General features: G+C 40.4%; 1 protein-coding gene across 1 annotated transcript in view; it reads left to right on the top strand.

The window, feature by feature from the left end:
- DDX60 (DExD/H-box helicase 60) overlaps positions 1–15,353 on the top strand; it is a 60,072-nt gene that overhangs the window by 42,947 nt on the left and 1,772 nt on the right. The window contains 7 exon segments of the mRNA XM_070794332.1: positions 8,967–9,119; positions 12,228–12,302; positions 12,304–12,333; positions 12,958–13,158; positions 13,859–13,963; positions 14,107–14,131; positions 14,134–14,250. Coding sequence (XP_070650433.1) covers positions 8,967–9,119; positions 12,228–12,302; positions 12,304–12,333; positions 12,958–13,158; positions 13,859–13,963; positions 14,107–14,131; positions 14,134–14,250 — 706 coding nt within the window.

The following is a 15,353-nucleotide window of genomic DNA, read 5'->3' as shown; positions in this document are numbered from 1 at the left end:
TGCTTCCTAAGGCCCACTTGACTTCACATTCCAGGATGTCTGGGTCTAGGTGAGTGATCACACCATTGTGATTATCTGGGTCATGAGGATTTTTTTTTACAGTTCTTCTGTGTATTCTTGCCACCTCTTCTTAATATCTTCTGTTTCTGCTAGGTCCATACAATTTCTGTCCTTTATCGAGCCCATCTTTGCATGAAATGTTCCCTTGGTATCTCTAATTTTCTTGAAGAGATCTCTAGTCTTTCCCATTCTATTGTTTTCTTCTATTTCTGTGCATTGATCACTGAGGAACGCTTTCTTATCTCTAGTTGTTATTCTTTGGAACCCATTCAAATGGGTATATCTTTCCTTTTCTCCCTTGCTTTTTGCTTCTCTTCTTTTCATAGCTATTTGTAAGTCCTCCTCAGAAACCCAGTTTACCTTTTTGCATTTCTTTTTCTTGGGGATGGTCTTGATCCCTGTCTCCTGTACAGTGTCACTAACCTCTGTCCATAGTTCATCAGGCACTCTGTCTATCAAATGTAGTCCCTTAAATCTATTTCTCACTTCCACTGTATAATCATAAGGGATTTGATTTAGGTCATACCTGAATGGTCTAGTGGTTTTCCCTACTTTCTTCAATTTCAGTCTGAATTTGGCAATAAGGAGTTCATGATCTGAGCCACAGTCAGCTCCCAGTCTTGTTTTTGCTGACTGTATAGAGCTTCTCCATCTTTGGCTTCAAAGAATATAATCAGTCTGATTTCGGTGTTGTCTACCTGGTGATGTTCATGTGTAGAGCCTTCTGTTGTTGGAAGAGGGTGTTTGCTATGACCAGTGTGTTCTCTTGGCAAAACTCTATTAGCCTTTGCCCTGCTTCATTCTGTACTCCAAGGCCAAATTTGCCTGTTACTCCAGGTGTTTCTTCACTTCTTACTTTTGCATTCCAGTCCCCTATAATGAAAAGGACATCTTTTTTGGTGCTAGTTCTCGAAGGTCTTGTAGGTCTTCATAGAAATGTTCAACTTCAGCTTCTTGAACGTGACTGGTCGGTGCATAGACTTGGGTTACCATGATATTGAATGGTTTGCTTTGGAAACGACAGAGATCATTCTGTCGTTTGTGAGATTGCATCCAAGTACTGTATTTTGGACTCTTTTGTTGACTATCATGGCTATTCCATTTCTTCTAAGGGATTCCTACCCACAGTAGTAGATATAATGGTCATCTGAGTTTAATTCACCCATTCTAGTCCATCTTAGTTCGCTGATTCCTAAAATGTCGACGTTCACTCTTGCCATCTCCTGTTTGACCACTTCCAATTTGCCTTGATTCATGGACCTAACATTCTGGGTTCCTATGCAATATTGCTCTTTATAGCATCGGAACTTGCTTCTATCACCAGTCACATCCACAACTGGGTGTTGTTTTTGCTTTGGTTCTGTCCCTTCATTCTTTCTGGAGTTATTTCTCCACTGATCTCCAGTAGCATATTGGGCACCTACCGACCTGGGGAGTTTGTCTTTCAGTGTCCTATCTTTTTGCCTTTTCATACTGTTCATGGGGTTCTCAAGGCAAGAATACTGAAGTGGTTTGCCATTCCCTTTTCCAGTGGACCACATTCTGTCAGACCTCTCCACCATGACCTGTCTGTCTTGGGTAGCCCCACATGGAATGGCTTAGTTTCATTTAGCTAGAAAAGGCTGTGGTCCGTGTGATCATATTGGCTAGTTGTCTGTGATTGTGATTTCAGTCTGTCTGCCCTCTGATGCCCTCTCTCAGCACCTACCGTCTTACTTGGGTTTCTCTTACCTTGGACGTGGGGTATCTCTTCACGGCTGCTCCAGCAAAGTGCAGCTGCTGCTCCTTACCTTGAACATGGGGTAGCTCCTTTCAGCCGCTCCTGCACACAATTGTACTCATCTCACATGCTAGTAAAGTAATGCTTAAAATTCTCCAAGCCAGGCTTCAGCAATATATGAACTGTGAACTTCCAGATGTTCAAGCTGGTTTTAGAAAAGGCAGGGAAACCAGAGATCAAATTGCCAACATCCGCTGGATCATGGAAAAAGCTGGAGAGTTCCAGAAAAACATCTATTTCTGCTTTATTGACTATGCCAAAGCCTTTGACTGTGTGGACCACAATAAACTGTGGAAAATTCTGGAAGAGATGGGAATACCAGACGACCTGACCTGCCTCTTGAGAAACCTATATGCAGGTCAGGAAGCAACAGTTAGAACTGGACATGGAACAACAGACTGGTTCCAAATAGGAAAAGGAGTACGTAAAGGCTATATATTGTCACCCTGCTTATTTAACTTATATGCAGAATACATCATGAGAAACGCTGGACTGGAAGAAGCACAAGTTGGAATCAAGATTGCCAGGAGAAATATCAATAACCTCAGATATGCAGATGACAGCACTCTTATGGCAGAAAGTGAAGAAGAACTAGAGAGCTTCTTGATGAAAGTGAAAGAGGTGAGTGAAAGTTGCCTTAAAGCTCAACATTCAGAAAACTAAGATCATGGCATCCGGTCCCATCACTTCATGGGAAATAGATGGGGAGACAGTGGAAACAGTGGCTGACTTTGTTTTTTTGGGCTCTAAAATTACTGCAGATGGTGATTGCAGCCATGAAATTAAAAGACACTTACTCCTTGGAGGGAAAGTTATGATCAACCTAGACAACATATTAAAAAGCAGAGACATTACTTTGTCAACAAAGGTCCGTCTAGTCAAGGCTATGGTTTTTCCAGTGGTCATGTATAGATGTGAGAATTAGACTATAAAGAAATCTGAGCACTGAAGACTTGATGCTTTTGAACTGTGGTGTTGGAGAAGACTCTTGAGAGTCCCTTGGACTGCAAGGAGATCCAACCAGTCCATCCTAAAGGAGATTAGTCCTGGGTGTTCATTGGAAGGACTGATGTTGAAGCTGAAACTCCAATACTTTGGCCACCTGATGTGAAGAGCTGACTCATTGGAAAAGATCCTGATGCTGGGAAAGATTGAGGGCAGGAGGAGAAGTGGACAACAGAAGATGAGATTCCTGGATGGCATCACCGACACAATGGACATGAGTTTGGGTAAACTCTGGGAGTTGGTGATGGACAGGGAGGCCTGGTGTCCTGCAATTCATGGGGTTGCAAAGAGTCAGACATGACTGAGTGTCTGAACTGAACTGAAGTTATTAAATTATTATATGGTATTCCTGATATTTTCATTTCATCATTTTAAAATGAGATTTAAATTAAAATGAGATGAAAGGTAATCATTATCACCCACAAGTGTTCTTGCTGCTAGAGACTCTGCTGACTGATGCAGACAGCTTTGGGGTTCTGTGGACATCCTGTTACCAAAAATTCTCATGTATTTTCAATCTAGACACAACATTCACTTAATGGAAATATCAGCTTTATGCATTTTTACTGATTTGATAAAGAAGCAAACTATTCATAATACCAAATTCTGAAAAAAGAAAGAAAATTTGAAGAAGAAACCTATCTAAAGCAATAAAGGCTCAGAGGAGAAATTATGAACAGTGGAGTATTTCCAGTTGAATTGTGGTGTTAAATCCTTAATCAATGAATGTTTCAGCTGCTTTTATAATTCCAGCTTTCACTTATGACAATGTGGCTTCTTTCCCTCTTTATGACACATTCAGTTAATTATATTGCACTTTTGGGGGACATCCAGGAGAGGATCATTGAATATTTTAATAATTATACAATATTTTACAGTAATTTTCTTCATTGTATTGAAAGGTTGTTGTTGAATCATGCAAAGACACTGGGATTCTTGGCCCCCGGAGGAGAAGAAAAGCTTGATTGCTCAGAGCTTTTGTGTAATAAAGTTTTATTAAAGTATAAAGGAGATAGAGAAAGCTTCTGACATGGGCATCAGAAGGGGGCAGAAAGAGTACCCCTCTGCTAGTCTTCAGCTGGATGTTATATAGTCATTGACAGTCTGTTAATAAAAGAAAGGAATGTCTTAAAACTCAGAATGGCACCAGGGCCCTTACCCATAACATGCATTTTGGGATAATCTTGGCACCAAATGGTTCATCCTGGGCCATAAAATGATTGACTTGAATCTTGAAGAAGGGAAGATCACCATACAAATAGTTTCCTTTACACAGATTAGGGGAACACTATCTGAGTATAACATACTGATTTATCAAGTAGGTTCTGAGCCAAAAGGCGGAAGGACTTGAAGACTGAGTTTGGGGTAAATGCATAGTACATTAGCATAGCTTAAGACAAACATTTCCATAAGAAAAAGGCATTGGTTAACTCAAGGTTTGAGAATAGTTAACTTCAGATGAAACCAGGTGTCATTATGGCAACACAGTATTTTAAGAGAAACCTCTTTTTAAATTTGTATAGAGAAGGAAAAAAATATCGCTAGTTTGTTTCCTCCTGCCGCTTAAGAGAGATAAAAATGTCTGACACTTGCAGGCTATTTCCTCCATTTGGAGACCCCTGGCCTTCCTGCCTGTTACTCTCTCAGTATTCACTTTTTTTCTTCCTTTTCCTCAGAAGTGCACATTACAAGTTTTTTTTTTTTTTTTTTTTTAGAAATTGCAAGTTTACAAAGTTGCTTAAAATGAAATTTGTGAATGTTGATACCCACTTATAAAGGATAGTCACTAAAATATCAAACCCTAGTCAGGCCAAGTATCTAACATCTTAAACTCATTTTAGAATAACTTTCAAGAAATATGATTTTAGTTTTTTTGTGCCTTTATTGTCTTCAGTTCAGTTCAGTTCAGTTCAGTCGCTCAGTTGTGTCCGACTCTTTGCAACCCCATGATTCGCAGCACGCCAGGCCTCCCTGTCCATCACTCCCGGAGTACACCCAAACTCATGTCCATTGAGTCGGTGATGCCATCCAACCATCTCATCCTCTGTTGTCCCCTTCTCCTCCTGCCCCCAATCCCTCCCAGGATCAGGGTCTTTTCCAGTGAGTCAACTCTTCACATGAGGTGGCCAAAATATTGGAGTTTCAGCATCAAAATCAGTCCTTCCAATGAACACCCAGGACTGATCTTTAGGATGGACTGGTTGGATCTCCTTGCAGTCCACGGGACTCTCAAGAGTCTTCTCCAACACCACAGTTCAAAAGCATCAATTCTTCTCCACTCAGATTTTTTCACAGTCCAAATCTCACATCCATACATGACCACTGGAAAAACCATAGCCTTGACTAGATGGACCTTTGTTGGCAAAGTAATGTCTCTGCTTTTGAATATGCTATCTAGGTTGGTCATAACTTTTCTTCCAAGGAGTAAGCGTCTTTTAATTTCATGGCTGCAATCACCATCCGCAGTGATTTTGGAGCCCCCCAAAATAAAGTCAGCCACTGTTTCTACTGTTTCCCCATCTATTTCCCATGAAGTGATGGGACCAGATGCCATGATCTTCATTTTCTGAATGCTGAGCTTTAAGCCAGCTTTTTCACTGTCCTCTTTCACTTTCATCAAGAGGCTTTTGAGTTCCTCTTCACTTTCTCCCATTAGAGTGCTGTCATCTGCATATCTGAGGTTATTGATATTTCTCCCGGCAATCTTGATTCCAGCTTCTGCTTCTTCCAGCCCAGCATTTCTCATGATGTACTCTGCATAGAAGTTAAATAAGCAAGATGACAATATACAGCCTTGACGTACTCCTTTTCCTATTTGGAACCAGTCTGTTGTTCCATGTCCAGTTCTAACTGTTGCTTCCTGACCTGCATATAGGTTTCTCAAGAGGCAGGTCAGGTGGTCTGGTATTCCCATCTCTTTCAGAATTTTCCACAGTTTATTGTGGTCCACACAGTCAAAGGCGTTGGCATAGTCAATAAAGCAGAAATAGATGTTTTTCTGGAACTCTCTTGCTTTTTCCATGATCCAGTGGATGTTGGCAATTTGATCTCTGGTTCCTCTGCCTTTTCTAAAACCAGCTTGAACATCTGGAAGTTCATGGTTCATGTATTGCTGAAGCCTGGCTTGGAGAATTTTGAGCATTACTTTACTAGTGTGTGATTGAGTGCAGTTGTGCGGTAGTTTGAGCATTCTTTGGCATTGCCTTTCTTTGGGATTGGAATGAAAACTGACCTTTTCCAGTCCTGTGGCCACTGCTGAGTTTTCCAAATGTGCTGGCATATTGAGTGCAGCACTTTCACAGCATCGTCTTTCAGGATTTGAAATAGATCAACTGGAATTCCATCACCTCCACTAGCTTTGTTTGTAGTGATGTTTTCTAAGGCCCACTTGACTTCACATTCCAGGATGTCTGGCTCTAGGTCAGTGATCACACCATCGTGATTATCTGGGTCGTGAAGATCTTTTTTGTGTAGTTTTTCTGTGTATTCTTGCCACCTCTTCTGAATATCTTCTGATTCTGTTAGGTCCATACCATTTCTGTCCTTTATCGAGCCCATCTTTGCATGAAATGTTCCCTTGGTATCTCTGTTTTCTTGAAGAGATCTCTAATCTTTCCCATTCTGTTGTTTTCCTCTATTTCTTTGCATTGATTGCTGAGGAAGTCTTTCTTATCTCTTCTTGCTGTTCTTTGGAACTCTGCATTCAGGTGCTTATATCTTTCCTTTTCTCCTTTGCTTTTCACTTCTCTTCTTTTCACAGCTATTTGTAAGGCCTTCTCAGACAGCCATTTTGTTTTTTTGCATTTCTTTTCCATGGGGATGGTCTTGATCCCTGTCTTCTGTACAATGTCGCGAACCTCTGTCCATTGTTCATCAGGCACTCTGTCTATCAGATCTAGTCCCTTAAATCTATTTCTCACTTCCACTGTATAATCATAAGGGATTTGATTTAGGTCAGACTTGAATGGTCTAGTGGTTTTCCCTACTTTCTTCAATTTCAGTCTGAATTTGGCAATAAGGAGTTCATGATCTGAGCCACAGTCAGCTCCCAGTCTTGTTTTTGCTGACTGTATAGAGCTTCTCCATCTTTGGCTTCAAAGAATATAATCAATCTGATTTTGGTGTTGACCATCTGGTGATGTCCATGTGTAGAGCCTTCTCTTGTGTTATTGGAAGAGGGTGTTTGCTATGACCAGTGCATCTTTTGGCAAAACTCTATTAGCCTTTGCCCTGCTTCATTCCATATTCCAAGGCCAAATTTGTCTGTTACTCCAGGTGTTTCTTGACTTCCTACTTTTGCATTCCAGTCTCCTATGATGAAAAGGACATCTTTTTTAGGTGTTAGTTCTAAAAGGTCTTGAAGATCTTCATAGAACCGTTCAACTTCAGCTTCTTGTTGTCTTAAAGTATACAGATGTGTAGAGTCATGCCTGTTTTTTTTTTTTTTCCCCATTCTAATGCATAAAGAAACCTCGGAGAAGGCAATGGCATCCCAAGCCAGTACTCCTGCCTGGAAAATCCCATGGACGGAGGAGCCTGGAAGGCTGCAGTCCATGGGGTCGCTCAGGGTCGGACACGACTGAGAAACTTCACTTTCACTTTTCACTTTCATACATTGGAGAAGGAAATGGCAACCCACTCCAGTGTTCTTGCCTGGAGAATCCCAGGGACGGGGGAGCCTGGTAGGCTGCTGTCTATGGGGTCACACAGAGTCGGACACGACTGAAGTGACTTAGCAGCTTAGCAGCATAAAGCAACCTGGAAAACAACCTTCATTATAATAGTTGCATGATTCCCATCTGCACTCAGGATTCTTTCCTAGCATTTGTCCTTATCTACTCTTGAGAGAAATAATAACCAGAATGCAATATATCAGTGTTTTCTGATACTGATAGGTGTATTTCTGAGATGAGGTGATCGTGGAGGATAGGTTTGGGTCTGAAAAGGCTGCAGATGATTCCTAACCCTTCATGCTGCCCGGGGCTGACACAGGCCTATCTAATGGCTCCACAGGCTCTCACCCGGTCACCTGGTGACTTACTGGTGGAAACAGACCCCAGCTCATCTCACGGCTGATCTCAGCACCTCTAAAATATCTGCACAGTGTATGTTAGAATGAGAGTCTGGCAGATACAACTTTCTATACTTCTTCAACTGTGAAGCATTTCAATTTGTATGCAGTTTTAGGAAAATTGAATTTTTCTGTCAAATGTGATGTCAAAAACTGGAGATAGAAAATAAATAAAGCTTTAGTTAGCCTGAGGGATGGGATAGTTCAGAAGGTTTTGCTAATTCCTGTTAAATCCATATGAATACTTACACTTAAAATATACTTAGATGGTAAGCTGATAAATCTGGGTAATTAAAGCCTGATAAATGTCCTCTAATAAGACAAGTACAGTTTGGGTTTGAGTTACTTGGCATTCTTTTTTTCACCTGGCATTTACAGACATAACCTCAAACTTAAAAAAACAAAAAGAAAGAAACTGAAAAAAAATACAAGCAATATATTTACTGATTTTCCTGATATTTTATATTCAGTTTTTAAAATTTGAATTCCAGGGCAAGATTGGAGAGAGTGATTTTGTGGGAGGCTAAAATAAGTGAAATGAAGAAAAACCTTAGGAAGCATTACGAAGTTCTTCTGGACTGCACTTACACTGAGCACTCGGTTGTGGACAGTCAGGTAGGAGGAAAGGATGGGACTACATTTGGGGTGTGTGTGTTTATTGTGTGGCTGGGGCTGCTCCAGTGACATAACCATAGCCTAAGCAGCTTAAACAATAGGAATTTGCTTTCTCGGAGGTCTGGAGCGTGGAAGTCAGGGATCAGGGTGTTGGTGGGATCGGCTCCTTCCGAGTCCGTGAGGGCCTGTGTCCTTGGTTTGTAGACGGCATTTGTCATCCCCATCACCTGCGGGTTCTGCCCCAAACACAACGGCTCCTTGTAAGAGGACTGTCTAGTGCCACACTCTCCTAATCTACTCAAGAGAAGTAAGAACCAGAATGCAATGTTCATCTTTTCTGATGCTTTCAGGTGTATTTCTGAGCACTGTTTTAATCATCGTTAAGTTACAGAGTGAAACCTTTAATTTTATATTTCTGACTCTTTGGTGTTTCAGACTTTAATGAAGATCTTATGCAGACTGTGGAAGACGAGAAGAGGCTAGAAGCTGTGTAGTCTGTTATGGCAGGGCAGCAGGTACCATCATGGGTCGATGGAGATTAGGCAGAGACAAATGGTGGAGACACTCTTCAGGCTGAAGCACATCAAGGTTGGTGAACTTTGAGGATAACTTCCCTAAAAGCACTGTCTTCATCCCTTTGGACTGAATGTCCCCTGATAGCTTATAGGGGAATGTGCCCTGACATCACCTCTCTCCCTGCCAGGTCCCTCCACTTACCAGGATGCTCTGCCAACACTCAGCATTTTTATTTTGTTCTTCCAATACATTTTTACATAGTTCACATATGAAGTATGTGCAATTTGGGATCCTGTCTGCTTTACCTTTGAACTTCTCAGGTGGCTCAGCAGTAAAGAATCTGCCTGCCGATGCAAGAGATCTGGGCTCGATCCCTGGGTTGGGAAGATCCCATGGAGAAGGAAATGGCAACCCACTCCAGTATTCTTGTGTGGGAAATCCCATGGACAGAGGAGCCTGGTGGGAAGCAGTCCATGGGGTTGCAAAGAGTCGGATACAACTGAGCAACTGAACACGAAAATGTAATCAAGTAAATTATTAATGAACATTACATAATCAACATCTTTTAAGTGCATCATAATACACACACACATATATACTCTACCTAGACATTTTCTTGACATTTTCTGGTTTATACATTTATACCAGCATTTCTGATTGTTGAAATGCCTGTTTCAGAGGGCAAAAGTATTATTAAGGCTCTAGAATTATATTGCTATTTTTTTCCCCAGGATGGGTCTATTTGTTGTGACTGATGTTGAGTATTGTGGTTAAAAAGTGGAGCTGTGAGTATAGGTCAGAGAGTTTCCTGTTTGCCACCCATCACACCCCTAGCTCCACACATTACTCACATCTTACATCATTGCAGTGCCTTTGTTACAGCTTTCATTTTCCTACAGTGTGGTCAAAATTACATAAAAGAATGACCCTAGAAAATGCTGAATGTGGGTAGATTAAAATTATTAATATCTGAATAAAAACTTTAAAAGAGCGCACACACAAAAAAGAGAGGCTTTTGGTTCAAGATGGCAGAGCAGAAGGACGTGCACTTATTTCCTCCGGAGAGAACCAGAATTGCAACCAGCTGTTGAATAGCCATCAACAGGAGGACTTTGGAACCCACAAATGAAAAAGAGAGAAAATGTGTCCCAATAGTGTATGTATCAGAAGTGGGAGTTGTTTGAGGTAATGCCCAAAGGAAGGGTAAAATTACTGATCAGTTTTAGAATTTTACTACTATGGATTGCATACATTTGTCAGAGCCCGCTGAAAGAACAGAATTTGAGAGTGTAACTTCCAAACCCAAGAGGAAAAGCAGCTGGCAGTAGAAACAGCTGAATCAATGAAAAGCAATCAGGAAAGCAGACAAAATGATTAAAAACACTGGACAAATAAAAGGCACAGTATTAACTGGTAGGTATATCATCAAATAGGACAATTATGTTAAATATACTGGATGTGTATAACTCTAATTAACAGGACAATATTTTGAACTTAGTTACCAAAATATCCAAGTAGGTAAAGATTATATGGTACACATTTAAAACATAAGAGGAAAAGAATTGAAAGGGAAAAGTGCAATAATAACCAAAAGAAAGCTGATTCAGTAATAAGCAAAATAAGCTGATGCTTGTATGAAATAAAATATATTTTAAGGTAAAATAATTACTTCAGGGATGGATGGCACCACCATTAGGAAGGTATACTAACTTAGCATTTTTACATGATATCACAAGGTCAAAGTGTATAAAGAAGAAACCATAATGGGAACAGGAAAATATAGAGTTGATCAATAAAACACTACACAGTCAAACACAGGTGCAGGTAAGCTAGTGCTTAGAGGAAAATGAAGCCACAAGTGACGAGAGGAGAAACAAGAGAGGGTATGAACGACCTTCGTTAAGTCTGGAGCAAGGTAGACGTATGGCAGATTCCAACTGGTGGCTTCAGTTTCTTCTAAAAAATGTGAGTCAAAATGGTATTTTCAAATAGAGGTAGGAAAGCAAAAACCTCAGGAAATATCCTTTTTCCTATATCTTATCTCTTCTGATGCCATTACATCTTATCTGCTGCTGCTGCTAAGTCACTTCAGTCGTGTCCGACTCTGTGCGACCTCTGAGACGGCAGCCCACCAGGCTCCCCCGTCCCTGGGATTCTCCAGGCAAGAACACTGGAATGGGTTGCCATTTCCTTCTCCAATGCATGAAAGTGAAGAGTGAAAGTGAAGTCGTTCAGTCATGTCCGATTCTGGGCAACCCCATAGACTGCAGCCTACCAGGCTCTTCTGTCCATGGGATTTTCCAGGCAAGAGTACTGGAGTAGGGTGCTATTGCCTTCTCTGACATCTTATCTAGAATCATCTAAAAACCTTCAGATCATTCAGCTTCCACTCACCCACTTCTTAATGAGTAGTTCACAGAGCAGCCAAAGCAACAGTAGAAATATGAATAAACTCATGCTACTCTGCTTTCTCTTACAGTGTAAGCTCCTCAGAGTAGTGCTTTTAATGCTCAATGGGACCTGACCCGTGCTGTGCCACTGATTTTACCTCCTACTCTTTTCTTGTCTTGGAAATCTTATTGCTTCATTTTTGTTTTTGGCTGTGCTGGGTCTCTGTTGCTGCTCGGGTTTCTGCCCAGCTGCAGCATGCGGGCTTCCCCTGTTGTGAGCACGGGCTCTAGGCTGTGTGGGCTCAGTAGCTGTGGCGCCCAGGCTTACTTGCTCCACAGCATGTGGGATCTTCCTGGATCAGGGATCGGACCTGTGTCTCCTGCAATGGCAGGTGGATTCATTACCAATGAGCCACCAGGGAAGCCCTAGAAATCTTTTAATGTAAAATCAATACTCCTTTTATAACCTATTGCTTTTATTTATGCAAAAATCGAATGCTTCCCGAATGGCTTTGGTTTCATATTTTTTTGTAATCTAAAAGTGATAGATAATTGTAATATTAAGGGAAAACATTGAAAAGAAAGGAAACTGTAAGACATAACTATTTCAAATGAAAATATAAAGTTTGCAGTTTTGGTTACATTGGCTACTCTCTGGACTTTTATATAACACAAATGATTTCAGAGGGTCTAATTCAGTTAATATTCAACACCTTCCCATACAGCTGTGTTTTCTATGTTAAATTTATTTTTCTGTTTGTTTTTTGTTTTGTTTTATCCTCAATCCTAGATGGTAACAGCTACGTCAACTCTTGCTTTGGGAGTTAATATGCCATGCAAATCTGTTGTTTTTACGGAAGATTCTTTTTTTTTTGGATGCTTTAAACTTCCGACAGGTATTTATGCCTTTTGTTACATCTGTATACATGAGACTCTGCAACAACCGTTCAGTGAGCCGAGATACACCATGCTTATTCTAAGGCATTTGGGGGCTATAAAATACTGAAAATAGATTCTAGATATATGACATCTGATGCATATGACTATTTTTAAAGATGTTTTCCAGTCATTGATTAAATAGATTCATTTTCTTAAGAATACTCTTGCTTTGATAAATATTATTGAACTGAACAAAAATGATATGAAGGATGATAAATGTTCTCAGTTAAGACTAGTTTCTGGAAATATATGGAAATAAGACAGAAATTTCTCCTGCTTAAAAGTCATGACTTTTAACACAGACGTTACTGAAGAAGTAAACACATTTTAATGGTGATTTTGTGAAATCAGACAATACTTTGAATTTTGCTAAAATTAATAATGGTAAGACAGAATGCTTTCAGGATTTTTGAAAGTTTAATACTCCATATAGTCTAGGTAAGTGTGACGTTGATGGAGACAGGATTTGATCTAGGTGGGTGTGACCATTGATGGATGGAGACAGGATTCGATCTAGGTGGGTGTGACCATTGATGGAGACAGGAATGAGGCTGCTGACGAGCTGTGTATCCTCTCTCCAGATGTCCAGCCATGCAGGCAGACGTGGGGAGGACCTCACAGGAAGTGTGTTCTTCTACAACATCCCATTACCCAAGACAGAACAGCTTCTGAGATCAAATGTGCCTGAACTGAATGACCAGTTTCCTCTAAGTCTTTCCTTGGTTCTCAGATGCATGCTGTTAGTTGCCAAGGCAGATGACAAGGAAGATGCCAATGCCAAGGTATTAATACATGTTTTAGAGGATCTAACTCAACTCAATAAATAGAACCATTCCCCTCTATTGTGTGATATTGCCTGAGCTCCATAGGCTGCAGGGAATAAAATGACAGTGTGCCTCACTGTGATGTTTGATTCTACTCCACAGAACCCTTATTCCTCACAAAAGCAATCTTGTAACCTCCATGCTTCCAAACATATGGAAAATTTAGCCCTTGACTTTACTGCTGTAATTACTCCTGGGCTCTACATATATTAGACAAGAGACATTATTTTTTCTGTAAATATATCTTGTCTGAAATATGTTAAAAGTCAAATTTCAAAGAAATAATTAATGGCTTAAAAATGTACATGATACTGAAATGTTTATAATTCTTGGTTCTATATTTTTATACCTTATGTTTACATACATATAATACAAAACATTATGTAATATTTATAATGTATTTTAATAATATATTCAATAAATATAATTTAATAATAATTTATTATAATAAATATGATACATTTTAATAAATTTAAGAGCAATATGGAATGCCTAATTTAAAGAGTAGAAATTCATCATACCTTATACATGGTACATACGTATGTGAGCCACCATGTTTTATAATAATAGCATCTAACGGTCCCATGGGTGTTGCATCTGAAGACAGTACAGAGTCTGCCCCATGTCTAACCTCATACTTTGATCTACATCTGTGTAGGCATTGTCAGTTCTCCAATGTTCACTCATGTCCTTCAAGCAACCAAATATCAAGTGTGTGTTGAAATTTTATTTTATATATTCTTTACAATTCTTGGTCACAGAGGTAGTAAGATTTATACTATTTTTACCAAATCTAAATGTTAGTTTTTACCTCTACTGTACCGAAATTTGCTTTGTTAATGACTTATTTGTTGGATATTTCTGAGATCTAGAGACAGAGGTTAGCTTGTTGGAACTTGTTTCCAGGGAGTCCCGGATCAAGAGTGTGTTCCATTGGATATTCTGGGCTTGTCTCCCATTTACACTACCACGAACCCTCCAAGTTTGTTTTAGTGAGCTTGCTGGTGAAAGGTTTATTTCACAAGTTGTGTGTTCCAACCAACATCAAAGGCAAGCAGAAATGCCTTTTCCACACTCCTACTCATTAAACTGTGCTTGTGCGTGCACACCCCCCACACACCATAGGCACACCATCATACCACACACACAGAGCATACACACATACAACCCACATGCTCATACACACCACATAGACACCACACGCCATACAAATATACAGTCATCAGTCAGTTCAGTCGCTCAGTCATGTCTGACTCTTTGCGACCCCATGGACTACAGCATGCCAGGCCTCCCTGTCCATCACTAACTCCTGGAGTCCATCCAAACCCATGTCCATTGAGTCGGTGATGCCATCCAACCATCTCATCCTCTGTTGTCCCCTTCTCCTCCTGCCCTCAATCTTTCCCAGCATCAGGGTCTTTTCAAATGAGTCAGCTCTTCACATCAGGTGGCCAAAGTATTGGAGCTTCAGCTTCAACATCAGTCCTTCCAATGAACACCCAGGACTGATCTCCTTCAGAATGGACTGGTTGGATCTCCTTGCAGTCAAGGAGACTCTCAAGAGTCTTCTCCAACACCACAGTTCAAAAGCATCAATTCTTTGGCACTCAGCTTTCTTCACAGTCTAACTCTCACATCCATACATGACCACAGGAAAAACCATAGCCTTGACTAGACGGACCTTTGTTGGCAAAGTAATGTCTCTGCTTTTTAATATGCTGTCTAGGCTGGTCATAACTTTCCTTCCAAAGAGTATCTTTTAATTTCATGGCTGCAATCACCATCTACAGTGATTTTGGAGCCCCTAAAATAAGGTCAGCCACTGTTTCCATTGTTTCCCCATCTATTTCCCATGAAGTGATGGGACCAGATGCCATGATCTTAGTTTTCTGAATGTTGAGCTTTAAGCCAACTTTTTCACTCTCCTCTTTCACTTTCATCAAGAGACTCTTTAGTTTTTCTTTACTTTCTGCCATAAGGGTGGTGTCATCTGCGTATCTGAGGTTATTGATATTTCTCCCGGCAATCTTGTGCTTCATCCAGCCCAGCATTTCACATGATGTTCTCTGCATATAAGTTAAATAAGCAAGGTGACAGTATACAGCCTTGATGTACTCCTTTTCCTATTTGGAACCAGTCTGTTGTTCCATGTC

The sequence above is a fragment of the Bos indicus genome, chromosome 8 (assembly GCF_029378745.1).
Source record: "Bos indicus isolate NIAB-ARS_2022 breed Sahiwal x Tharparkar chromosome 8, NIAB-ARS_B.indTharparkar_mat_pri_1.0, whole genome shotgun sequence".
Taxonomy (NCBI): Eukaryota; Metazoa; Chordata; class Mammalia; order Artiodactyla; family Bovidae; genus Bos; species Bos indicus.
The sequence above is the reverse complement of the archived record's forward strand: the minus strand, read 5'-3'. Positions and strand labels throughout refer to the sequence as shown.